The 26,539-nt window shown below is 46.6% G+C and overlaps 1 protein-coding gene across 1 annotated transcript in view; it reads right to left on the bottom strand.

Moving 5' to 3' along the window:
• Positions 1-4,385: 4,385 nt before the first annotated feature.
• Pkd1l1 (polycystin 1 like 1, transient receptor potential channel interacting) overlaps positions 4,386-26,539 on the bottom strand; it is a 131,689-nt gene continuing 109,535 nt past the window's right edge. Inside the window, exons 53-57 of the mRNA XM_040746627.1 lie at positions 22,586-22,720; positions 19,667-19,900; positions 16,833-16,994; positions 15,879-16,049; positions 4,386-6,854 (exon numbers count right to left, since the gene is read on the bottom strand). Of these exons, the coding sequence (XP_040602561.1) occupies positions 6,840-6,854; positions 15,879-16,049; positions 16,833-16,994; positions 19,667-19,900; positions 22,586-22,720 (717 nt within the window). The 3' untranslated portion in view covers positions 4,386-6,839. The remainder of the gene's footprint in view (positions 6,855-15,878; positions 16,050-16,832; positions 16,995-19,666; positions 19,901-22,585; positions 22,721-26,539) is intronic.

Genomic DNA, 26,539 nt, shown 5'->3' with positions numbered 1-26,539 from the left:
ACTTTTTATTGCTACTTCAACCTCATTGCTTGTTATAAAACTATTTAAGTTGTTTTTGTGTTCTTGACTTAACTTTGGTAAGTCATGTGTGTCTCAGAACTTACCTGTTTCTTGCATTTTTAGGATTTAAGTTTTCAATCCTCTGAATTTCATTGGAACCAATAGTAGCCTCTCTTTCTATGCCTAATTTTACTTGGGACTTCTCATTCCTTTAGTCAGTTTGATTAAGCATTTGTGAATCTTGTCCATGTTTTCAAAGAACTAAGTTCGTTTTTTATTGATCTTTTGTATTTTTCTTGAATAATTTATTCAATCGACTTTGCCCTGAGAGTCATAATTATTGTCTTCTCTTTTTAATTAAAAAAATGAAATTAGCATATGGATTAGATACTATTAGGACTTTTTTAAAAAACAAAGTATGTTAGTGACTCTCCTTCTTCCCCTATCCCTCATCCCTTGCCCCATTTGATGGCCTTTTGTGTTCTCTCTTAAGCCCCGCCATTCCCCATCTTTCTCTGTCATCCCTTGGTGCCCTCTCTTGGTCATCTTTCTAGAGTTTTAGGTTTCCCTCACACACCTGCTGGTTAGTACACGCGCATACATTATAGGCCAGGGTCTGCTCACGAGGAAGAACTTGTGGGCTTCTACTTTGAGCTTGGGTCATTTGTTTAATATTGTACTTTCCAGATCCATCCGTGTGAAAATCTGAAGAGTCCCTAAGTGTTGCTCGCTCTGCTGAAGAGATGTTACCTTTCCATGCTGTACAGCAGTAAGAGGCAGAGGGTGGCAAGTTTATCCACAAGTTTATTCACTTTAGGCTTAGGGCTGCCAAAATCCAGTGTTGTCTCAGCTACTGAGATTGGCTTTTAGCCACTGAGAGGGGTCTGCACTTCGTTGTCTGAATATAGCGTCCTACAACCTGCTGTGGTGAACGCTCTAGTACCCCCCTGTCGTCTGTGTTCTCACAACTCAGGGCTGTGGCAGGCTGAACTCAGTTGTTTTCTGTCGTCTGTCTTCCTGGGTAGGATATCTCCCAGGCTTATGTCCGGTTGGCGCACTCTGAGTCATAGAGTGGCACAGGCATGCTCTGCACTGCTACTCACTTGCCTGAGGAATCGGTGTCTCACCAAGGCCTGCGGCTGGATTTGGGGCTTGTGAGGGCTCTGCTCTGGCTTATTACCTTTTGGACGGGGCTCATGTTTCCCCACCTCTGCCTGGTAGCCACACAGCTGGAGCTGTGTCTGGCGAGCTCATTGTGTCACCTGGCTTTTTCTTTGTGCTTTTCACTTTGTGGAGTCCATTGTCACCTTGTGGATTCCAGCGTTCTTAATCTTTCCCTTTTGGGAATAGTCTGTTCTTCTTTAGAATTGATTTTTCCCTTCAGCCAGGTCACGTGGAAGTAGTTTATAATCTACCAGCCTACACCGAAGGTCTCTATCTTGTGTTTTTAAAAGCGCTTTTGTTTTTATCTGATTTTGTTTACATTTTTATTTTCATTCTCAGGGAATGGTTTCCCCCCTCCTTCTCCTCTCCTCCTTCTGCCTCTCCCTTTAAATATTTTGGTCTTTCCTCTCCCTTTTCATATAATTCTTCTCTTGCTATTTTGACTTTGCTCTACACAATTTTTTCTCCTTTCCCTGTCTCTTCCTTTTTTTCAGTAATGTAACTTCTCTACATCCACCCTTAATGGTTTTCATTGTGCTCTACAGTATCTTTTCCAGCTTGTGGTCTTGGTCAATAGTGGTGTATTAGTGGGATCTAATTTATTACTATTCTGCTTCCCTTAAATGTCCATCCTCACTCCTATCTGACTGTAAATGTGATTGCGTATCTTGTTAGGCTTTGTGTTATTCTTTTCTCCTCCTTGAGTGGTACTGGGAATTGAGTTTTAATAGTAGGCAGCCCCATAAGATCCCCGGATGAGCAAATTGCAATGCAGAAATGCATAAAAACAGGTAGGAAGCAAGGCAATGCTGGTCCTTCAACATACTGCTGCTCAACACAGACAGGAGTAAAAAACGGGTAAGAAGCAAGGCAACACGGGTGGGTCCTTCAACACACTGCTGCTCCTCAACACTGAAATGCAGAGGCCTCACCCTCCCCGGGGAATGATATGGGGATTGGGCCTGGGGTTGGGGGGGGCCTGATGGAGGGACAAGGGAGGAGGGGTGGGAGAGGGAGCTGTGATTGACATGTGAAGCATGCATGTTTCTAATTTAAATGAAAACATCTATTGAGAAAAATATTTTAATTCTTCACTGCACAAACTTTGAATTCAGTTGCTGAGGAGCATCAGTGTGTTGAAGGACACATCCAGAGTTAACAGCCTACATGGTAGACAACATATACGATGGACAGCATACATGGTAGACAACATACATGGTGGACAGCATACACGATGGACAGCATACATGGTGGACAGCATACATGGTGGACAACATACACGATGGACAGCATACACGATGGACAGCATACATGGTGGACAACATGCACAGTAGACAGTATACACGGTGGACAGCATACACGATGGACAGCATACATGGTGGACAGCATACATGGTGGACAGCATACACGATGGACAGCATACATGGTGGACAGCATGCACAGTAGACAGTATACACGGTGGACAGCATACACGATGGACAGCATACACGATGGACAGCATACACGATGGACAGCATACACGATGGACAGCTTACACGGTGGACAGCATACATGGTGGACAGCATACACAGTAGACAGTATACACGGTGGACAGCATACATGATGGACAGCATACATGGTGGACAGCATACGTGGGGGACAACATACATGATGGACAGCATACACGGTGGACAGCATACATGGTGGACAGCATACATGGTGGACAACATACACGATGGACAGCATACACGGTGGACAGCATACATGGTGGACAGCATACACGATGGACAACATGCACAGTAGACAGTATACACGGTGGACAGCATACGTGGGGGACAGCATACACGATGGACAGCTTACACGGTGGACAGCATACATGGTGGACAGCATACACAGTAGACAGTATACACGGTGGACAGCATACATGATGGACAGCATACATGGTGGACAGCATACGTGGGGGACAACATACATGATGGACAGCATACACGGTGGACAGCATACATGGTGGACAGCATACATGGTGGACAGCATACACGATGGACAACATGCACAGTAGACAGTATACACGGTGGACAGCATACGTGGGGGACAGCATACACGATGGACAGCTTACACGGTGGACAGCATACATGGTGGACAGCATACACAGTAGACAGTATACACGGTGGACAGCATACATGATGGACAGCATACATGGTGGACAGCATACGTGGGGGACAACATACATGATGGACAGCATACACGGTGGACAGCATACATGGTGGACAGCATACGTGGGGGACAGCATACACGATGGACAGCATACATGGTGGACAGCATACATGGTGGACAGCATACACGATGGACAGCATACATGGTGGACAACATACACGATGGACAGCATACACGGTGGACAGCATACACGGTGGACAGTATACACGGTGGACAGCATACGTGGGGGACAGCTTACACGATGGACAGCATACACGATGGACAGCATACACGATGGACAGCATACATGGTGGACAGCATACATGGTGGACAGCATACACGATGGACAACATACACGATGGACAGCATACGTGGGGGACAGCTTACACGGTTCACAGTATACACAGTGTACAGTATGCACAGTTAACGGCATACATGGTGAGCAGCATACATGGTGGAGGAAGGAAGACAGTCTTACCATGAGAGTATCAACAGAATAGACTTCATGAGGGGAACAGACAAATACAGGAGAATGAAGAAAGAATCCATTGCACCCAATGCAGCAAACCAGCCAATCCCTCATATAGGGAAGAAAGGGGGAAAAATCCAACCTATCAATAAATAACCAACAAGACACAAGGATTAATAATGATCCCTTCTCAATAATATTCCTAAATGTGAATGGTCTTAACTCTTTGATTACATTTATACATAATAATATGACAATTATTATTATTATTATTATTATTATTATTATTATTATTATTATTGGTTTTTCAAGACAGGGTTTCTCTGTGGCTTTGGAGGCTGTCCTGGCACTTGCTCTGTAGACCAGGCTGGCCTCAAACTCACAGAGATCCACCTGCCTCTGCCTCCCGAGTGCTGGGATTAAAGGCGTGTGCCACCAATACCCCACATTTATACATAATTATATTCAGAATTTCATCAGAAATTAAACCCTTAACATGTAGATCTATATAAATTCCAAACCGTCATAAATCATGTCCTAAAGAACTATGTACAATTAAAAAGTTGTGTACTGTAGGAAATAATGTATTTAATGTGTTTATTTTTCACTTGAAAAATAATTTAAAAAGAACTGCTTTGTGATAGGAATGTGGAAGAGTTTGGAGCTGCAGATTAGAAGAGACAGAAGGACTGGAGAGAAAAAGTCAATGTAACGATGCCTGATGATACTCTGCTGTACTTAGGACAATACATGGTGGACAGCATACACCCACGATATTGTGGAAGTGAAGGCCTTGGAAATCAAGAGAGGCCACTGTGTTACACTCTGACAAAGAACCTGGCTGCATTTGAGTGAAACTTAATTTAAAACTAATTGATGAAGGAAATTCAAAACAACATAGTATTTGGACTGTGGAATGGTTGCCGCTCAATGTGTTTAATATGAGTTGTAGTGAGAATTCAAAGCAAAAAGCAGAGCAGAAAGATATGAATGATATGGGGTTTGCCCAAGAAAAAAATATGAGTGTATTTAAGGTTTAAATTAGGTGAGTGCTGACAAAGGCACTGTAGTTATTAAAGAGAATAGTCTTCTTGAAGAGAAACAGCTCACTTTGTACTGGAATACTAGCAAAGGAACCTTGATGGCCGATCTCACACTTGGAAGACTCTGGCTGTAAAACTGAAAATCTAATAAAACTCCGGCTGTAAAATTGAAAATCCAATCCAAATATTTATAGAGAGTTCCTGAGAAGATGGAGCCTCTAGGACACACCAGCTTAGACAGGACTACCCGAGGAAGTACTTTCCCTGCCCAAACAGGCAGCTGCTGTAGCTGTGGCCCCAGGGGAGCGGGCCGCGCCTCAAGCTGGAAGCACAGCTTGGCTTTTGTTGTTCACTTGGGGTTGGCTTTGGAGGTGTTGCAGAATGTAGGAGTTACAGGGTCATCCAGACTTGTGATGAGGCTTCAGGGAAGGCTGGTGAGGCAGGCGATGTATAGCAAGGTCAGACAGAGTCCCTTCAGAGAGGTCATCGTGCAAAGCTGGACAGGTGAAACCCAAATTGCAGTGTGCATCCCAGGATGTTGGAGATGTCAGAAACAAGGGAGACCCAGTCCAAGAGAGAGCCGTTGTGTGTTGTAGGAGGAAGGATGTAAGTACAGGCCTGTTGGAGGCCTGGTGATGTCATCACAAATGCTTCGTGCCGAGTGTTTGTCCTGCTGGGTTTTCCTCTTGCTTTGACTCTTTTATTGGGCCCTCACTCCTCTCCCTCACCCCCACCCCGGAATTGGAATGCTTACTTTGTGTTACTGAAGATCTTTATCATTTGTATTGTACTCTGAGCAGCTAGAACCCAAGGTTTGTCAGTTTGGCAATAGGGACAGGAGATGGCATTACTAATTTGTAGATCTATGTCTTCTGAGAATTTTACTTTCAGGATTGGCCCCTGTGTTGCAAAAGTAGCCTCTGACCCTGTGAAACTACAAGGCTCAGCCCTTCCCCTGATTTCCAAGACCTTTGTTTTCTTGAAGCAGACCAACCCTGAATGCAATGCAAGACTTAAAGTTTGGGGAAGAATTTTACCAAAGAACAGTGATGACCTCATTTTAAGAACAACAACAATAACAGAAGATGTTGAGGAACAAGGTCTTCTCAAGAGATGAAATCAGGACTCGTTGTTCTGTGGAGAAAATCTGGAGTCTTTGAAAACATATTCTTTCCTAGCCTCAGGTCAATGAAGAACCTAAAAGAACCCAAAATAGACCATGGTCTGGCCCCTGCACAAATATTTCCATTTATTTTTGGGCTCCATTGGCAAATGTGCATCCAGATGAATGGGAATTAGACCTTGTTGACAGTAGACATTTTGCTGATGTTTTCCTAGCAAGGCAGATGGGGTACATGTCTGTCCAGGAGTGCACATCAGATCAAATCATGATGGCAGTGTGTGCTGGTAACACAGATCTCCTCAGCCATTGGCTGACTGTTTCCTATGCCAATGTGTCTACCAGAAACAGTCTACCTAAACACTGCTGAGTGGTTCATGGCAAAAAATATGCTGAAATGTATATTGTGCTTTTAAGGAGCAAGTTGTTGACTCACTCAACCATAAGGTCACTGAAAGTGCCTCACAGTTCAAGCAGCTCGTATCTCTGTGCCTGGGTCAGCTTGTCCTCAACACACGTCTTGTCTGTGTGTGGGGAGGATACACTGCTTACGAATACAGACACATTTCTGTGATCTTGTAGAATTCATGGTTCTTAAGCTTCCAAAATGATTTCAGCTTACAGAATCTGAAAGAGCAAAGCCCCCTCCCCTCCATACATACAAGAGCTTGGTAGCACAGAAACACATGTTTCAGCATCATGGGTGAGGTTGGACTCTCATGAGGTGGAAACAAGAGCAGTTCAGGATGGCCAGAAGCTGCCTGGGCTCAGCAGGTGTCTTGTGTGGAGTGTTCATCTTGCAAACATAGTTGGGGAGAAGATGGCTGCGAGCTGGAGAAACCTGATGTCTAGGACAGTCTTGTCTTTACTATCATTCTCTTGTCTGCTGGGAAAAATCACAAATATTTTAAAGTAATTTCTTAGTTAACACAAAGCCCTCCCTACCAATACTTCTTGCTGGCACGAGGCAGGGATGCTCTTTTCAGCATCTACATGGGAGCGTGGACCCATTTGTTACTCCAGTTCTGGGGATCTGATGCCCTCTTCTGGTCTCTGTGAGTACTACACACACACACACACACACACACACACACACACACACACACACACACACACACACAGTTTACTTCTGGGGCCTGCTCTGAGACCTGTGTCTCCCCTCTGCAGTGTCACACGGTACTCATTACTGTGGTTATATGTAACATACAGCTCCTTCCTGTTCCAGGCATCAGATCCCTCCCTCTTGACAATGACTCAGCATCCAAGGAACCAGCTACCTGTAAGAGTCACCAATTGTGTCATCCCGAGGTTTTGAAACAGGAGACTTGGGCCCTGCAGGGCAAAGGGTGTTGCTGTGTGTTTCAAAGGTCAGCCCACAGTTCTGAGCTTCCTGATCTAGTTTCCCTGCTCTTTCCAGGCAGTAGGACTAGGGTGATGGGAAAAATGTCATGACTTTCTTCAAAGATTAAAGAAGAGACTGCAAGAAAGAAGTCACATGACCACGGATATCTGGAAGACTACTCGACTCATGCCTTCTGCAAAGGAAAGACCTTCTAAGGCCATTAGTAGATCAAGGCCAAGGGCTAGTGCATTCATGATTTTAACTAGTTCTATTGTAAGGAAAACCCATAGTAGCCAGAGAAGCCAAGAAGACTGTTAGCCAAAATAGGTTTGTACAACTTCATTCTACATTTTCCCAAACTCTAAAATGTGGATAAAATAATTGTGGCATCATCACAGTGACTGGTAGGTAACATGTGTGACTGTGGGATTTTGAGGCCCCATGAATACTCCCTGGCAACTACACAGTGCTTAGGAAAAAGACCACTGTGTTCCTATTTATAATTACCGTTTAAGTGGAAGAAATTAATCTTTGGGCATTGTCCTGTCTTATCCAGGGTAAAAAACAAAAAAACACACAAAGAATGTGTTTTTTATGTGTCTGAGTGTATGTGTATATGTGTGAGTGTACATGTGTGAATATGGTGATACTTTGTGATCTAACAAATAAATCTTGCCTGAAGATCAGAGTGAGAAGACAACCACACCAGCTAGCCATAGACACCAGCTAGCCATAGACAGCCATAGACACCAGCTAGCCATAGACACCCAGCAGTAGTGGCACGAACCTTCAATCCCAGCACTCGGTGAGGCAGAGGCAGGCGGATGTCTCCCTGGGCTACACTAGATTGGTCCAGTCTAGAAGAGAAACAGAGCCAGGTGGTGGGAATGCTAATCCCAACAATCGGGGATGGAGACAGGAGGATATGGCTGGGCGGAGAGAGGAATATAAAGCTGGAGGAGACAGGAGCTCATTGCATTCAGTCTGAGGATTCATAGGGACAGGATTGCCCATTTGGTCTGAGGATTCAGTAGAGATAAGAAGTCTCTCTAGTGTCTGCCTCCTTTACTTTTACAACCTTTCAGAATTTACCCCAATATCTGACTCCAGGTTTTTATTTTTAAGACCTATTAGAACTGGTGCTACATTTGGCACCCAACTTTAAGGCGTAAATTCGTGATAAAGTCACTTGCCTGTGGCTTTGCAGCCACCAACACAGATCAGAGCTGCACAGGGCACCCGCTGAAGTCACCACCCAGGTGGCTTGGTTCCTCTCTCTTTTACCCCTAAGCCTCTAAGTGAGTTTGGGATTTGGGGATCTATCTATCTATCTATCTATCTATCTATCTATCTATCTATCTATCTATCTATCTATCATTTATTTTGTTTTTATTTATTTATTTGGTTGCAGCCTGTCTGCAACAAACTGCACAGGTCTTAAACTCCAGAGGCATCTAGACTGCAAATGCCACAGGACTTACCCACCCTAGACCGGCTGGTTCTGCCTTCAGGCAGCTCCCGCCACGGGTGCTCCTTGGGTGCAATCCCGTGTGTGTTTTTTCAGACAGCTCACTATTGGCGTGTGTGTGTGTGTGTGTGTGTGTGTGTGTGTGTGTGTGTGTGTGTGTGTGTGTGTGTGTGATGACTGCATATGCACGCTCATTTGTGCCACCTTGAGTGTGTTTGGAGGTCAGAGGACAACTTGCAGTAGTCGGTTCTCTCCTTGAGAACTCAGATTGCCTGGCTTGGTAGCAGGGCCTTTACCCACTGAGATGCCTTGCTGGTCACAAGTATCACTTTCATAAAAGCTAGGCAGACTAAAAGGAGAAAGTGAAAAGAAATGTGAAGGTTTTGTTTTACTTTTATCAAATTAGTGGGATTCCTAGGAACCCCGGAATTGGTGTGACTGTGGGAACCTTGTCTCTAGAGAGTTGCAGTTGCACAAATGTCTGTGATGAGCTAGTTCTTCCCTAAAGGGAAATGTCAAAGTCTTCAATGCCTAGGAATTGCGAGGGCCTGAGATGCATTCGCTGCAGTGGGTCCTAATCCAGCACAGCCAGAAAGAGAAGACCTGACCATGGAGAAACACAGATGGGAGAATGCCAATGAGAATTAGGCCACCCAAGCCAGGGAGTTCAGAGAGGCTGGGAAAAAGGCCGGCAAGCTGTCCTCCAGGGCCGTGGACCTCACGGCTCCAAACTGTGAGACATCGTATTTCTGACTGTGATATTTGTTACTGCATTCCAGTGAACTAATGCAGCCCTTTATCTAGTTTTTGGGGGCAATCATTATTGAAGTTTGCTCAAAGCCAATGAAACAGAAACCGCTTCAAAAGCAGTCATCTCACAGAGTATTATAACTCTGGAAAATTCGAAGATTCCAATCCTGTGACCCACCCCCCACTAGATAGAATGCAGCTTTCGTAAATAAATTCCATGCTCACAGTGACACAGAAGTCCTGGTTTATATCCAGTGTCACTAATGCAGGACTAGCACACAGCCACAGAAAGGGGGTGTGCATACCAGCATTTCAGCTTGGCTGGTGTTTGTGTGCCAGAAGGGGATAAATCAGGGGCTGCAGAACATTCCTCCCTGTGCAGCCACCTCAGCAGAGCCAGTGTGGAAGCCGAGACGGCTGATCTCAGGAGGCTCTCTGCTTCAGCATCGATGGGGCGGTTTACGTTTCTTGCACTCCCGATACACCCAATAGTCATAAATCACATCTAAGCAGTTCTGTTAAGTTTAACGAGCTTTTCTTGTGATGTCCATCCAAGAAAAAAAAAGATACCAAGATATACTTAAAAGTATGGAAAAGCTTAGGGGAATAATGTCTTCTAAGAACCGTTAAAACTATTGTTCGCCACCGTGACCCCATCTCTGTGCAGTCTCTGGGCTTGAGCAACACAAGAGACTCTTTCAAAAGCTTCTCAGTGGGAAATTGTTTCAAACTTAAAAAAAAAAAAGCTATCAGAACAACCCAAAGGTTCTCGAAAACCCTCCCCTTGGAGTTGCCCACCAACCTTTGCCCTTCTTGGCTTAGCTTTTGTTTTTTTTCCAGCGACAGGCTACGTCTATACTTTCCACTTGCTAGCCGGTTTGCTAAGCGTTTACTGTGCGTGGTCTTCAGTACCAGAGAGCACACGGGTTATGATGTAACTCTGGCAGCGCCGGCAGAGCCAGGACAGGAGTCCCGGTAGGAAGGTAATGTTTCCCCAGGAACACAGCAGCCCCTCTGAGAGTTAACTGCATCTTGGGGGCAGAGGGGTGCGTTCCTCCAGGAGGTCCCTCACTTCCACTCGTGACTGCACTGTTAGCGGCCCCTCTCAGTGTCACAGAAGAGGGATGTCACACTCGGATCCAAACGAGCACAAAGGTCGCCCAGATTACTGCTCATCTTTCCAAGATCCTTTCCTTCTGCGATCAGGAATCATCCCGTCTTCCTGGTGGCCACAGCGTCTCAGTGTTGCTCTCCATTGCCCTCTCAGTCCCCAGAGTGGTGACAGGCACATGCATGGACCTTGACACTCGCTTTCCAGCAGTCTAGATTAGACCCACATAGAGGAAGGGGAACATGTTCATATCAGCTCCATTTGCCTTGCTCAGCGCTCCTGTGGGGAGTGACACAGTGCTCCCTAGGAAGGACACATGGCATGGCACCGCACCACGTGCCCTTGGTGCCCACTGCGTAGTTACAAACGAATCACCATCAGCAGCATAGCTCAGTGGTGGGACCCTGAGACTTCTATGCCTACGTCAGAAGGGGCAGAGACACTCAGGGCCCCCTGTTTTCCTCATGTGAGGGCTGGGGTGGCTTTCCTTGAACCAGCTCAGTGTGTTAGTTACCTTGCACCCACCCACAAGATAACTCTGCTTGACTGAAGGACAACAGTGTGGAAGCCAGTTACAAGCAGGAAGTCAGTGGTTCTCAACCTTCCTAAGACTGCGGCCGTTTAATACAGGTCCTCACATACCATAAAATCATTTTGTTGCTACTTCATAACTGCGATTTTGTTACTGTCATGAATCATAATGTAAACATCAGATATGTGACCCTTATGGGGTCACGACCCACAGGTTGAGAAGTCCAGCTCTAGACAGAGGCTCGCTGTGAAGTTGGGTGCTCTAAATCATCCCCATGGTACCTCACAAACTGGCAGAGTCAAGGAAAGAAGCTGCAAGAAATGAGCAGGGACGCCAAGAATTCAGCTTCGTAGCACGAACCTGCTCGACAGCAGAGCCTTTGAACTCTGCACGCTTTCTCTGCAAGCACAGTGGCCTCTGCTCCATCCTCCAGAGGGAGAACTTTAACCCAGTTTCCACCTAGGAGAAACTTCTCTACTTCCACCCTGGAAGGAGACTAGTAATTACACTTAAAAACATTCTTTGTTAGGGATGGAAGCCAGGGTCTTCTGTATGCTAGACAGGTGCTCTATGGAGGAGCTGTGCCCTTAACTTGAGCAGGTCAGCTGTGTCCTGAGATAAAGTGCCCCCTTCTGGCTGACTTATCCTGCCTTATCTGTACTCACAAAAGCAAGTGGAGAGATGCCCCACAGCATCTCCCAAATGCTCCGTGGACTCAGGCCTGGCTAGCTTCTGCAGAGCGGGGGTGCGCTGAGTGGTGAGGGGCCTGGGCAAGAAGCGGAGCAGGAACTTTTCTCTGACCGTAGGTGGAGGCAGCTAAGAGGCAAGGGCGAGCCAAGAATCACAGAATGAGCAATGAGCCAGGGGCGAGGAGAGGCGGTGGGCTTGGCAGCCACAGCGTTCTGTTGCTATGAGTCACTTAAGCACAAAGAACAATGCAATTTGCAGGTGGTTAGCGGTAGCTCCAGGCGACATCTCCTGCTATTTTAGAGAGATACCGATCTTAATTATTATTGGTTAAGATGAAAAACAACTGCCCCCAGTTAGGAAAATCAAATGGGTCCTTTCCTTGGTTTCCATCACACAAAGGGGTGTCTGTTCTGCAAAACCCTGTTGGGCTTGGCTTGCTTGGAGACTACTGACACCCAGCTCCTTCCCAGAAGGACAGCTAACTTGTGCTGTGGAACCTGGGTGCTACAGGCATTGGCAAACCCAGCTACGGTGGCTTTTGTGTAATATGCCTTTGATCGATGTCTCATAAAGTGACTGTTCAGAAAACAATCACATTTTCCAGTGGGAGGAAAGTAAAATTGATGATTGTGGTAGTGCCAAGCCCTTCCATGTCACACAAGAAGAGCTTGTCCTTGGGCCACAGATTGTCTTTGCTGTCTCTGCCATGAACATTGCAGAGTGTTAGGAAACCCGCATGGATCCTGATGCATCAGGCAGTATGGAGAGGCTCACAAGAGCACACAATATGCACATGAGAACTACTGAGACACACGTGCAGTTCTGGCCCTTGCAGTCGTGACATAGACGTCCATAGTGTGCTGACAGGGGTCTTTGGGAGGAGACTGATGCCTTAGATATGGTCCAGTAGCAGCTGGAGACAGAGCTCTGGCTGGAGTTCTTGCCTTAACTGTACCCACAAAAACAACTCAAGCACACTTGAGGTCCCCAGCTTGAGGCCCAGAATCAGTTAAAAATGTCTTTGTGGGATTTTGAAGGAACAACTTTCTGGTTTTCCTTAATCTAGGCGAAAGTGCCTCTGATGTATCCCTGGTGGACTGTATACATGGAGATCTGATGTATCCTAGTGGACTGTATACACAGAGATCTTATGTACCCCTGGTGGTCTGTATACATGGAGATCTGATATACCCCTAGTGGACTGTATGCACAGAGATATCTTATTTGGGGTCTATCCCTTTAAAAGAGGACTTTAGACATTAGAAAGAGATGTTGGATTTCACTAAATACAGCTGTGGAGAAAGTCATATGATACTTTACTCCTGTTTTGGGGGTGTTAATGTATTTTTAATACAAAAAGTAGTCTTGATTTAAAACTCATGGGCACAGGATATTACTCTTTTAATCTGCTGCTGAATCTTATTTGCTAATGTTTTATATAGATTATTTTGGTATCAAAAATCAGTAAGACTGGTAGTTTCTGAGGTTTGGGATGTCTTTGAACAGTTTTTAATCAATGCATTTCTCGTTTCACGACAGCACAGTTGAAAGATTTCCTTCTGTGTGGCAGGAGCAGTTTGCAGATGCTCTGGCTTTGTCGTAGGAGTATGAATTTCACTTGTGCCCCACCTGGCTGGTGTCGAGGGTGGCCGCGCAAGCTCTGCTTCAGCTTCCTCTTTTCCCGTCAATTTAGCTGCGTCGGATTGTACACAGCCAGTTTGTCTTCCCCGAGGTTTTATTATCCCCCCAGTGTCCCCAACTGTGCTTCCTGTCTCCGCCTTTGCATGTTGTATGTTGCCATCTCCATCGCTGCCATGCTTAGCTGCAGGACGGCTGACGGCTTGCCAGTGTGCTTCTGATGGACCCCTTTGTTTGACATTGGCTTGTCTCAGCTGGGCTTCTTGTTTGCGATTCCCGCCTCCTGCTTTGCTGAGCCCAAGCGAATTTTGTTGATGAACTGGGTCGAATGTAGACTGTCCCTCATGCTCCTGTAACTCCTGATTTAACGGCATGGGCCAGCCTTGGTTCTACACTATTATCCCCAGACCTCACGACACGGACATTCACATGTCCTCTTCCGGAAGTCTGTTATGGCTTTCAGTTTTTTCATGTCACAGAAGTTGTAGGGGCTGCTTATTCCCTCTATCTGTGTGCATTCTTGCCTTTTAAGTTTGTCATGCAATTGGCCATTGTATTTCCTATTCTCAAAAATTATACTTGTCCGTTCATGTGTCCCCTTTTGTTGAGATGAGCTTCAAATCATTTTAATAATTAGAATAATAATTAGTAAAGCACAACAGCTTTTTAAGTTTTAAATCATGTAGAAGCAGGCAGCGATGCTATCTAGACAGCAAAAGAGTTATGTTCTTACTTTAAGTCTAGTAACTGACTTTTACATTTTACTCTAGATTAAACAGATTTGAAACTTTTTTTTAATCCTGGGAAAGAGTTTCTTTTCAGATCTACAGATAGTCTCTGACTTATGATGGTTGATAGTACAATTCTTCAGTGTTAAGGTGATGGTTCAGAGTTCAAAGATTACAGGGTAGGACTACCTTAGCAAAGGGCTCGGATCCATTGCTCCACACCACATTTAGCGGCTCCCGAGTGCCTGTAAGTCCAGTTCCAGGGACTCTGACCATGCTGCACATGAACTCATGCAAGCACATGAGGACACATGAAAATCGACGACAGAGCCAACTGGTGGCGGCACACAGCTTTGATCCCAGCACTCGGGAGACAGAGGCAGATGGATCTCTGTGAGTTTGAGGCCAGCCTGGTGTACAAAGCTACACAGAGAAACCCTGTCTCGAAAGGGGAAAAAATAAGATGATAGATGAACAGATAGAACGATGGTGCATTCTGTCTGTAGAGGCCATTCTCAGTGTCACAGGTCCTGACTAGTCCCAGGGGACCTGGTCCTGTGCCATGCTGTGTTGCTAATTCTGCCACCAGCAGTCTTAGCTGATCAAATGCCTTCCTGTGCACCCTATTTTAGTTATACTGGGTTTTTAAGTGTGTAACCACATTGCCAGTGGAAAATATCTGTTTAGACCTAAATCTTTACTCTCTCTGACTTACATATAGCTTTCTTTTTCAGATTTCTCTGTCCATTATTATTCCTAAAATAAATTTTAACTTAAAATTTTTTGATGAGTTTTTTTCAGACCCTCATCCATTGCTCATTTTCTTGCAAATCTATTCCTATTCTTCTCTTCACTGTGCATAGAAACACATTTATCCATTCCAAACCTGTGGATATAGAGAAACTCCTTTCTTCTTTCTTGCCAACTTTATTTATTTATAATATGTTTATTTTGTTTTTTAAGACGGCGTTTCTCTGTGTAGCCCTTGTCCTGAAACTCACTTTTAGACCAGGCAGGACTTGAACTCACTGAGATCCATCTGCTTCTTCTTCCCAGGTGCTGGGATTAGAAGCATGCACCACCACTGCCTGTCACGACTTGTTCTTTTGTTATTTCCTATTTGCTCTTTCTTTTTTAGCTTCGTACTCCACTTTCAAATACAGATTTTCGTCACCAAGTTACTTTTCACGAGAGTGCCTTGCTCGCCAGTGTCACCCTTCTGTGGCAATTGCTTTCAGATGTATGCTCCTCTGCCCTCGCCTTTGCTTGGAGCCTCCGCGAGTGCCCCTCTGGGTCCTGTGCACGCTCTCACACACAGCAGCACCCGCACGCACATCTCTCCCTTCCGTTCTAACCCTCAGTGCTCTCAGCAGGTAACTTTGCTAACAGATGTCCCTCACCCCTGGGAGACGCACTTTCTGCTCCTGAGCCTCTCTACTGATTACAGTTAGAAGGGGAAATGATGGGGCTGATAGACATCCATGGCATCACTGGGAACTTGAAGTCTTTAAGCAAGTCTGGCTAGAGTACATCTTCCCGCTGATACTGTTCTTAGGTGGTTTTTGTACAACTCCATCTCATGAATTCAAACCAACTTTAGAATATAAAAATTGCTGCATAGAATATTAAGAAAAGTAACCTGCAGTCTTACCCCAGTAGCTTGGCACCCTGAAAGGCCAGCTGAAGGACTATCCACTGCCCTTGAGTCCACTCCCCTCCTCCATTGCTCCTCTAGGATAGAAAGTTCCAGGTTGTCAGACAAGCCATCAATCTTCACCAGAAGTTCATCCAATAGACTTGAAAATTCATCCAGGTAGTAACTCTGAAGGGAAGAAGACTAGATTAGTAAATGCATACAGGAATGTGATGTTTTCCTTTTACTCCCATTATCTCAATTATTTAGTGATGTCAACTTTGGAAAGTTTCACTATGGTATAAAATATCCTGGACCCAGAAGTTAGAAGGCCTGGGTGCTGGACTGGTTTCTTTCTGTGTGTCTTGGTCCCTTCATTTATGGTGTGTACACACTGCTTCATTCATAAGTATTACAGCTAATGATGCCTTGACAAAGAACCCATGAATGAATGTGAGGACAATAATGGGCCCATGACAGGCAGTAGGCCCTATCCAAACACGCAGTGCGATGATGCTTCTCACAGGCTTCAGGACTTCACCGAATGCTGTATAAACAGCAGTCATGGATGATGGCTGAGAATGCACTGTGAAAATACCTACGTTAGACTTGTTTGCATTAGTGTCTGGAGTGCCCAACCCAGAGTGCCAAGGGCTCCATGGTTTTGGTAGAATCTTGGTCTGATAACAGATGCCAAATGCAAGTGAGAAACTCAAGTGAAAACTGGAGACTCTGCCTTAGGGTGGCTATAGGGATGTATTGAGCAGTGACAGAGACTGCCAACCCTGTGTGTTCTTTAGTGCTTCAAGGGAAGATTCTGTAAGATCCACTAGGTTGAGAGCTAATTTTGAGCCCGTTGCTGTAGCAGCTGGCACGGAATCACCATGGTGCTCTAATGAGGAAGCAAGCTGCATGGTAGAGCCCTCAACCCCAGTGTGCCGCTGCTCACTACTCCAAGGTCCCACAGCTTACATGGTCCGTAGCCAGCTCAGTCTCCTCCAGAGTTGTTGCTTCCAGCCCCAGAAGAGCGAGGAATTTATGCCGCGCATAAACAGCAAGATTTTTAAGTGTCACGAGAGATTTTCTGTGAAAAGACTTTCTTTTTCGGAAAAAAGTCAGGAGGGAAGCCCTCAGCTGGAGGGGAGAGAGAGAGAGAGAGAGAGAGAGAGAGAGAGAGAGAGAGAGAGAGAGAGAGAGAGAGAGAGAGAGAGAGAGAGAGAGACTCTGTGTTACCAAGCTATGAGGTGATTTAATCTGATAAACTATGAAGTGGGCATTACATCTGCTGCCGCTCCTTAAGGACTTCTCAGGGAGCTTGGCGACACAAAACACAAAATTTGGGAAACTCCACTCAGGTGTGAAACTATGGTTTGAGCTCAGCAGTGAAATGTATCTTACTGTGAAGCACGCTGTCACTGTCCCGCAGGGGTGTCTCTGTGTGTGACACAGCACCTCAGCCAGAGTGTGGGCCTGTCTCTGGGAGATCCAGCAGGATGCTGTGTCCTCGTGTGTGCTAGCAAGATGAGCCAACACTGGACCCCGGATATGAGTCCCTGGGTTCTTTATTTCTTGACTGCAGACTGAGACGTGTTAGTTCACATCCCATTTATTTTGGAAAATAGCTCAAACAAGCAAAATTTTAGCCATTCAGAGTCTGTCTGCTTTGGATGCCCTGGAGAACCTCACAGGGTGTTGTCCATTGAAATGGAGAAGCTGTGCTGACAGACCCCAGGAGCCAAAGCTTACACAGTCACTGACCCAGAGCCTCCTTCCCGCTTCTGCTTCTGAGCCACACCCTCTGAACATGTCAATACCCCTCCCCAAGACCTCTCTCCCCTCTCTCTTCTGGATTTCCATCGCCTGACTCTGCTAGAGCCTGCATGTGTGGGGCGTGCGCCCTATAGTGTGAGGGGCTTGTGCTGTGTGAAAACATGTCAACATACCTCTCAAAAATTGTCTCGGTTACTCACTGTCTCTCATGGCCACAACTTTGCCCTTGACATTCCCTCGAGTCCCTTCAGCCCTTGCAGAACTGTGTGGGGTCACCAAGGGCTGGGAGCATAGGCAGGCAGCTGGCAGATGGATACAGCACATCTGCACGTCTGAGGGCTGACTTCAAACCACAGAGCTCATGCTAAACAACAAAAGACTCTGGGTGCAATGGTGCAGGCGTTTAATTCCAGCATTCAAGAGGTAGAGGCCAGCCTGGTCTACAGAACTAGTTCTAGAGCAGCCAGGACTACACAGATAAATCCTGTCTTGAAAAACCACAGCAAACCAAAACAAAACTGAGCATGGTGATGCCCAGTTTTAATTCTTGTACTTGGAAGCAAGAGACAGGTGAGTTGCTGGATTTTACTGGCTAGCCAGTATAGCTTTCCTGGTGAGTTCCAAGTCAATGAGAGGTCTCATCTTAAGGGGTAAAAACAAGGCAGTTTCTGAGCAATAACACTCAAAACTATCCTCTGGCCTCCAAATGGAAACACACTGGAACACACACACACACACACACACACACACACACACAGGCACACACGCACGCACACACGCATGCTTGTGTTTCTCATCCTGTACCTAAAATGGATGGATGGAAAGAGAGTTAATGAGTGGCCAGCCAAAGTATTACTGGGTAAATAGCTGGGTTACGGGTAGCCAAGCAATGATAAGTAGTTGGCGGGGAGGGTGAGTGGCTAGGATGGAGGAAGGAACGCAGGATGGATGGATGACTGGAAAACGGTGAGCAGGGAATGCGGACCTTTGAAAGGAGCTGAGGGCCTGCCGGAGTGCTGTCAGGGTGTGAGCATATGCAGACACTTCCAGTTTAGCAGTCTATGGATGACAACACTGGCAGAACTTTGTGAAACAAAGAATTTGATGTCATTGAGAAAGCATTGACCAAGTTCTTGTACTCTTATCGAGCTTCACCGTGTACCAAGAGCCACCTCGGGAAGGTAGAGTTCTTGGTTAGCTGCTTTGAATGTGGCTAGGGCTAAAAAGGGAGACAGAAAGGACTATTTAGGACCATGACTTGGTGAGGCCTGCTTAGAGTTAAAGGGAAGACTGGGACTGGGTGTGTGACAGTGTCACACTGAACACCGTCTTATAAAATGAGTAGGGTGTACAGAGGAGGGATTCAGCAGAAGCAGCCTGAGATCAAGGTGAGGGTGGGAAGAGATGTGAGTCCACGGGGGAGGGGGTTGGGGAAGTCCTGTTATTTGCCTGTTATTTGTCAATAAAGTACTGTTGAGCCTATAGGAATCTAGATAGGTGGGGCTAGGAGTCCAGGAGGATTCTGGGAAGGAGAAACACAAGAGAGTTCGAGATGTAACGCCATTGGGGTAGGAAGCCCGGAAACCTCTCCGGTAAGAGACATACTTAGATTAACAATTATGGGGTAATTACTTAAGTCAGAGCTAGCCAGTTAGAAACAAGCAAGGCCAACAGCTTCATAATTAATACAGCCTCCTGTGTGTTTATTTGGGACTCAAGCGGCTCTGGGACCAGGCTGGTGGAACGGCTCCTTCTCAAGGAAAAAGCTTCTCTTAACAGTGGGGGAGTGTCCTGAGCTGGAGTAGCTGTGGCCTTGCTGGACTGTTCTCCGTGAAGGGAGAATCAAGCTGATTGTGCCCAACCCCATCTCAGGGCAGATCAGGTAGATCCTGCGGGGAGATCTGTTCCCATGAGATCTGGCCAGGGCAGTCTGGACTTATCTGTCTATATGGACAGAGATCATTTGTCCTGATAGCAGATGAAACCTTTACAAACTTGGACTTTAAAGTCTAGGCTGTATCAAGGTATCTACATACCATTCTGAAACATAGAGTTGCCACCAGCAGAAAAAGGGCCCCACGGTAACAAGACACGGCTTGACGGCCAGGCTCCAAATGATTGTGCGGTGAGTCCCTGTGGCTTATTCCCAGAAACTGAGGCAGCAGCCCAGGAAATGCGTCTGTAGAGGTGCCGCCAGGTGATGGTGTCCAGGTGAACAGCAGAAACCGGTACAAGTGGAAATGGGCGGCCAGCAACAGGGACCCCAAGAGCTGTAGGGAGAAAACCCCAGGACACTAAGCCATCAACTCTCTCTGGGGAAGAGGGCTATTTGGGGGACTTCTAAATGATTTTAAGTTGTTAAGAGCTTGGAGAAGGGGTATTTTTATGTGTAACTCAAGCCTTTCTGGTTTAGGATCTCATCCCAAAGAGGTAAGCTTCCAATAGAGCTGTCCCTCCCAGGTCTCTTTCTGTCTTTCTACCTGAGTCTACACCTTCCAAAGCCACCTTGTCATTCTGTTATCAGAGCTCTTCTGTCTCTGTACCCCCATCCTCTTCCACTGAAACGTAGGAGACTGATGGCCGGGTCACAGTTCCCACACATGTGCCATGGGGCCGGATGATTGACTATGACGAGGCTCACCCTTTTGGCCACCTCTGCCACCTCTGCTCCTTCAGCCTCTGGACTTCTCCTATATGGGGTTACTGCTACCATGATGGTGTCTGCCTAGATGTGTCAAGCACCCAGCACAGGCTATGTAAAGATAATGACTTAAGGAGAATTGGGAAGGGTTACTTGGAGGCAAGCTGGTTCTGGCTAAGCTTGTGATCTGCCTATGAGAGGCAGGGGCTTGGCTGGGGTCTTAGTTGTAGTGTCAGTACCCCAGTTTGTTTCACTCTCTGCTAAAACCAACTCCAGGGCTGACACACTTTCTCCAGCGGACGACAGACTGTCGTTCTGCTGTCCATCTCAGAAACCACTGGCTTCCATTTGTTTTCCTGGCCCTACACTTAGAATTCCGTGTGTCTTGCCTGGCACTTGTTGACTGTCCCTGACTCTGACATGGCTTGGCACACATCTCTGTGGGACTGAGGAAGAAGAAAGCATTGTCTAGACTGAGTGTGGTGGGACTTGCCTGCAACCTCAGTGCTCTGAGGTACAGGCAGGAGCATCAGGAATTCAAGGCTATCATTGGCTCTATAGCGGGTTTAAGGTCTTAAGATTTTGTCTTGAAACAGAATAAAAAGGGGATGGCAACTTTTCCCACTGGGTAAAGGGACTGGCCCCTAAAATGGCCGCGCCACTGACAATATCCTAAATGACAGTTTAGGCTCAGCTCAAGCTGGACTCTGACCAGGTACACAGAGGGTTGCTAGTGGAGAGCCCCTGCAGCCATCTACTTCTCACACAGTTCTCTATCAACATGTATCTGTGATAGATCGTACTCCCCATGCTAGCTCCCACCTCTCTGACCCCAGACCCCGACTCTAACTTCCGGGCTGTTCCCACTTACACGCTCTCTCCCAGCGACACCCACTTGAAGCTGCCAAGATTCTCCCCACCTTTTGCTCTTCTCTCTGACCCCAAGAGATAGCCTTAGCGGTTTTGAATTTCCGCAGAACAAGCCCCTGCTCCACCCAGAGTGCCCTAGTTCAGCGGGTGAGGGTTCACCGTGCCCTTGCTTGCTCTGCCAAGCCCGGTGAACCCATATGATGAGAGAACAGAAAGGACTCCCGAGAGCTGTCCCCTGACCTCTAGGCAATGCCCTCCCCCACAAATAACTAAATAATAATGAACAAAATCTTAAATGTAAAAAACAAAGCAGGCAAGCCGACAGCAAAACACAAGCTGCTAGTCTTCATCTCAGCAAGTCAGGATGAGGGGCCTGGCTGACTCCACAGGTTCCCACCACACATGCACTTTGGACAGGGCGAATCTGTTACGTCAGTTAGTATCATTCATTATATCCATATCCATATGAATTTTCTTAAAGGCACTTTTATATAATACTAAATGGGGTTGATAACAGTTTATTGCTAGTTAAGGACCACGTAGCTCTGTACAATTTCTAAGGCGTTTCATGGCAGGCTTATTAACTGGCCTCTGGTGACATTTGTGAGTTGGGTAGAGGCCTGGGTTTAAATGTAGCTGTCTTAGACTCTATGTGGCTAGAGTGAGCTCTTCCCAGCCAGGGCCAGCGGCCAGGAACATTATCAAGACCTAAGCTGCACTCTGGGCATGGTTTGGGCCTCCACTCTCCAGTCAGAACTTTAGGCCCATCCCTGGATGGAGACTTGCCCTGCGCTGGCACAGAACTCAGGCATTGCCAAGCACTCATGCAGACAACTGAGCATCATATACCCATGATGCTCTTTTGTCTGGACTGGGGTTTGCTTCTGTGTTCTACTGATGCTGTGTGGTTCCTCGAGTGAGGTAAATAATACAAAATGGGTTCTGGCATGTGAGTGGAGAAGTCTCTGCATGCAGGACTCGGGTGACAAATGGATGGAGAAGCAGCGTGTGGCCATCAAAGGACCTGAAAGCTACAGTCCCAAGGCAAGTCTCATCCCCTCTCTCAGCTTCTTGCTCCATCATCTGAGAAAACCACCCTTCCCGCCCACAGCCCATTGTGATCATTAAGTGTGTTCACGTACAAGCGACCCTCCACAGCATTCCTGGCACTTAGAGAGGGAGACACAGGTGGTAATAACCACAAAAAATAACCATAGTGGGAAAGTATATAACACAAAGCCAGTGTTTAATAAATCATGGCTATTGCTGTCACAAATGCAATTTGTAATGCTGATACCCCGTATCTACACCCCATCGTGATGGATTAGGTGGCTAGAATTCTGGATGGCGTGCCGCCCTGTGAGAAGTTTGCTATTCCCTGACTAGGGTGAGCCAATGTGTTGGGTGACTAAGGAAATGGCTGGAGAAGGGGGAGAATTCTTACTGCTGGGGCGAAGGCTCTGGAGAGAGAGGAACGCGTCACTGCGGAGAAGGATGCCATGGTGTTTAGGAGACCGAGGAGGTGAGCACCCTTCAGCATCCAGAGGAACAGGAGGCTTCCCCGGAGCCATCTTGCTCTCTAAGGGAAGAACACAGCGGGTCAGTAAGTCCTGCCAGTGATAACATGTAGACACAGGCACACACCAGTGAGCTATGCTGAAACACACGTCCATTTAAGGAGTTGTTTAGATGACAGGTCTCCCGGGGACACCAGGTCTCCAGGGGATGCCAAGCATTGATGCCTGCAGAGGAGCATGTGACAGAAGCAGGATTCAGGGCACATTGTAAGACATCTTTAGAAGGGTCAGGCTGGTAGAAACAGCAGAGCAGGTCTGGCTGCTTCCCCTCAGTCCACTGTGCTGTAAGGAAATGGCAGTGGCAGCAGTGACAGGGTGTGCCCCCCCCAGTCATGTAACACTTTACCAATGCTTTCCTTGAAGATACTGAAAGTTTAATTCTATGACAGCCAGAAGGGTCCCCACATCATAGCCATGAAGACTATGGCTCAGATAAACACAGTAATGGGACTAAAGACACTGCAGGATGACCCAGTGGCACACTCAGAGTCCAGGTCCAACACAGGTTCCCAAGACTCCTGGGTCACTCAAAAGCTGTGTACCTGTCTATAGCTTGCTGGGGAAGGCCTTTCGTTCTGTGTATGGCCTCATCTACTTTCCCCAAGAAGGAGAAATGAATGCTGCATACTAGCACCTCATGAGAGCAAAGGACCAAGGTGTTAAGGTTATTTAGGAAATTACCAACAGCCACCTCTGAACTGAGGCCTGGGTAAGCTGTGAGGGGCTGACACAGCTGTGGCCCCTTCAAGTCAGTAAGACACAAAAACAGGGATGACTGACAGCCCAGCTAGTACTGGCTAGGAGAGCTGCAATTTAGCAGGTGAAAATAAACACGGAGATTCACTTTGTATTATATTTAAACAAACACGTGTAAAATAGCATGTGCATTCCTACACATGGAGATGCTTGCATACTTAATTTATGAAATTTGGTAAGCATTTTGTATTCGGAGTACATCTCAATTTGAGCTGACCGTACTGCCTTCTCTATGCTCTCAGGGGGTGAGTGACCATGACACTGGAGAGCACACCTATGGCCTCTCTGTGAACCCCTTTCTTGCCTACATCTAATTGGAAGGATACCAGAATGCTTTCTTAACTGTTTTCATTATCATATTTATTTATAGGATATCTATCGTATACCAAGAGGGATATGTATGTATAGTCTTCCTTTCTCTCATTCTAGAAAAATCCCTTAAGTTTTATACTATGGTCCTATCCTATTTAAAACTTGAGGAAGCCTGACCCACTCTTAGGGTTAAAGAAAAGCTGAGGCTAGGGCCATCGGCTGCAGTTACAAGGACATCTGGACTCAGACAGTGACAGTGTTCTGATGGCCTGCCATACATACGCCACAGTTCACTTCTCAGGCACCTGATTACAAGACCAGAGGCATTTCCACTGCTGCTTTGAGTGGACTGTGATGTTCACCCTCTTGGAGTACGGGTGGGGTCATCTGTGGTGTGGAGGGGATACGATTACCTGTTTCTCTGGACAGTATGTCACTTGATGCATAGGTGGTTATGTGAAATACTATTGGCACACCTGTGATCCCCTCAAGACAGCAAGATATGCTGTGCTTGGGGAAAACATAGAGACAGTTGGCCCTGTAACCCCCACTGGGCAGGTAAAACACACCATGGCAGAACCACAAATTCCCTGCTGGCTGCAATCTAATGGGTGATAGTAAGCAGAGAAGTCTACTTAGTCTTTTATTTAGACCAACATATGTAAAATAATATGTATATTCAGAATAAAATGGAAATACTTGTACACCAAATTTATAAACTCCAGTTCATCAAGCTAAGCCCTGTACAGAGGAGAGTTAGAGACACTCAGTTTAATCAGCTTGAGCTACACCCAGGCACTGGGTGGTGGAAATGAATAATATTCTGCTGTTGGAACAAATGATGCAGGGCCAGAACTCTGATGTGAGTGTGGGGCAGGATGAGGCTTTACCAGGTCAGCTCTCACTCAAGAGCTACGTGAAGGCCCAGAAATTAGCACCAGGCTGTAATAGAAGCCCCGGGGAAGAGGGAGTCATTCCCGGCAAGATTTTGGCTACAGCAAACATGATCGTGGTGAGGAAAAGGGCAGTGAAAGGGGAAGCTTCTCTGACCACCACAATGAGAAGAGCATCCTACAAAGTGTTTCCGGAAAGGGACTCCAAGCTTTGCTGGAGTTGGAATCCAGGCTGATGTACAGCCGTGGTTGTGAGTTAGAAAAGACAGAAAGTGAGCTGAAACCCCCTGGAAGAAAAAGTGTGGATGAATCCAGACACACAGGAAAGGTAGACCAGAAAGCCTGCCAGCGACGAGACAGCGAGGCCAACGGTGGAAGAGAAGAGGCATCGTCTGGCCCCACGCTGGTGCTGGGGAACAGCAGTGAACAAGTTGGTAGCTTCCTTCCTAGAGCGTCTGGCCGCTTGGTGTATGTGAGACAGCCAAGTCATACTGCACCGACGCTGACCCAGCTCTGCTTTAGCCACACATATTTCTGAGGCTGAGAACAAAACATCCTAAGATGAGCAAAAGGCACTTGCACAGCCTGAGCTGTTCACTACTGTGTGGAAAGACATTATCCACAGATAGGAGAAACTTGAGAGCAGCATCCTGGGGCTCCCTTAATTGGGGGGATCCAGGAAGTATTAGGCTAACTAATACTTCATGTCTTAAGACTTCCTGTTTTAGGACAGAAAGGAACAGAGCTTCTTGCCTGTGTGAACAAAAGGATGATTTTCCTCACTTTTGTGATTGACAGATGAGACTCCTACAGGTTGTAGCAATTATAGTCCAAGGTGCAGAAGTGTCTGGAATCCTGCTCCTGGTGCTTAGCACAGGGATGGCCTATGGTGCCCTCCATGCAGCGAGTCCCTGCTGGGATCAGCAATGTACACAAAGAAAGTGTTTCGCAGCACCATAGGGGTGATGAGCAGGAAGGAAAGGAGGCAGGTCAGCTGCTTGTGATATAAAGATGATGTGTACCTGGTTAGTGCCTAGCCTTGGAACTCATGAGTACCATGGAGCTCAATGCTCAGGAGTAGAAAGTATAGCTTCATAGCTTCCCTCATGCAAAGGGCTCACTGCTTAGCTTGAGCGAGCCCAGGACTGACTCATAAAGTCACAGGTCTAGTGACATCTGCAAAAGGAAGATGATTTGTATTCTTGAAACCCAGATTGTCCTCTGCTTGAGATCCTTCAACACTGCCCCCAGGCTGATGAGTCTCTGTTATTTGCGAGACTGGGCCACTCTGGCTATAGGAAGGTCCTGACATCCTCCGGGTCTCGGTTTCCCCCAGCTGCAGCAGTTGTCTTGGGAACACTCTTGTGTTTCTGCTCCACAGTTTATCCAGAGTGTAGATGGTGAAAAGGCAGGGAAGAGAAGATGGGTGGAGCCTCCCAGGAGACAGAGACAGCAGTGGCACCAGTTATCCAGAAAAGGAAGACTGAGCTGTGGTGCAGTAACACCACCATCCTGTGTCCTCTTAGGTTCCTTACTTAGCAGAAAAGAAAGTTGGGCCCAGGGTCCACCACAAGAAGATCCAGAGGGAAATTATAGGGAGGTGGTCAAGCTGGGAGCACTAAGGTTAGAGGAGAACCAGTTCCCCCCTTTTCAGATTGTTCTGGGAGCATCTTGTCCAGGGTATGAAGGTTCTCTAGGTACAGGATGGCCCTGGGGCATTGACAGCCATCAAGGTTGGTAGGAAAGAGGCTTAGAGAATCTGTGGGATGATAGAGGTGTTAGCTGTGGCTACAGCAGAACAAGACGGGACTATAGATTCAGTTTGCATATATCCACTGTAGCATGAAGCTGTCGACCTCC

The sequence above is a fragment of the Mesocricetus auratus genome, unplaced genomic scaffold (assembly GCF_017639785.1).
Source record: "Mesocricetus auratus isolate SY011 unplaced genomic scaffold, BCM_Maur_2.0 Super-Scaffold_100006, whole genome shotgun sequence".
Lineage (NCBI taxonomy): Eukaryota > Metazoa > Chordata > Mammalia > Rodentia > Cricetidae > Mesocricetus > Mesocricetus auratus.
This window is presented reverse-complemented; position numbering and strand designations above follow the sequence as displayed.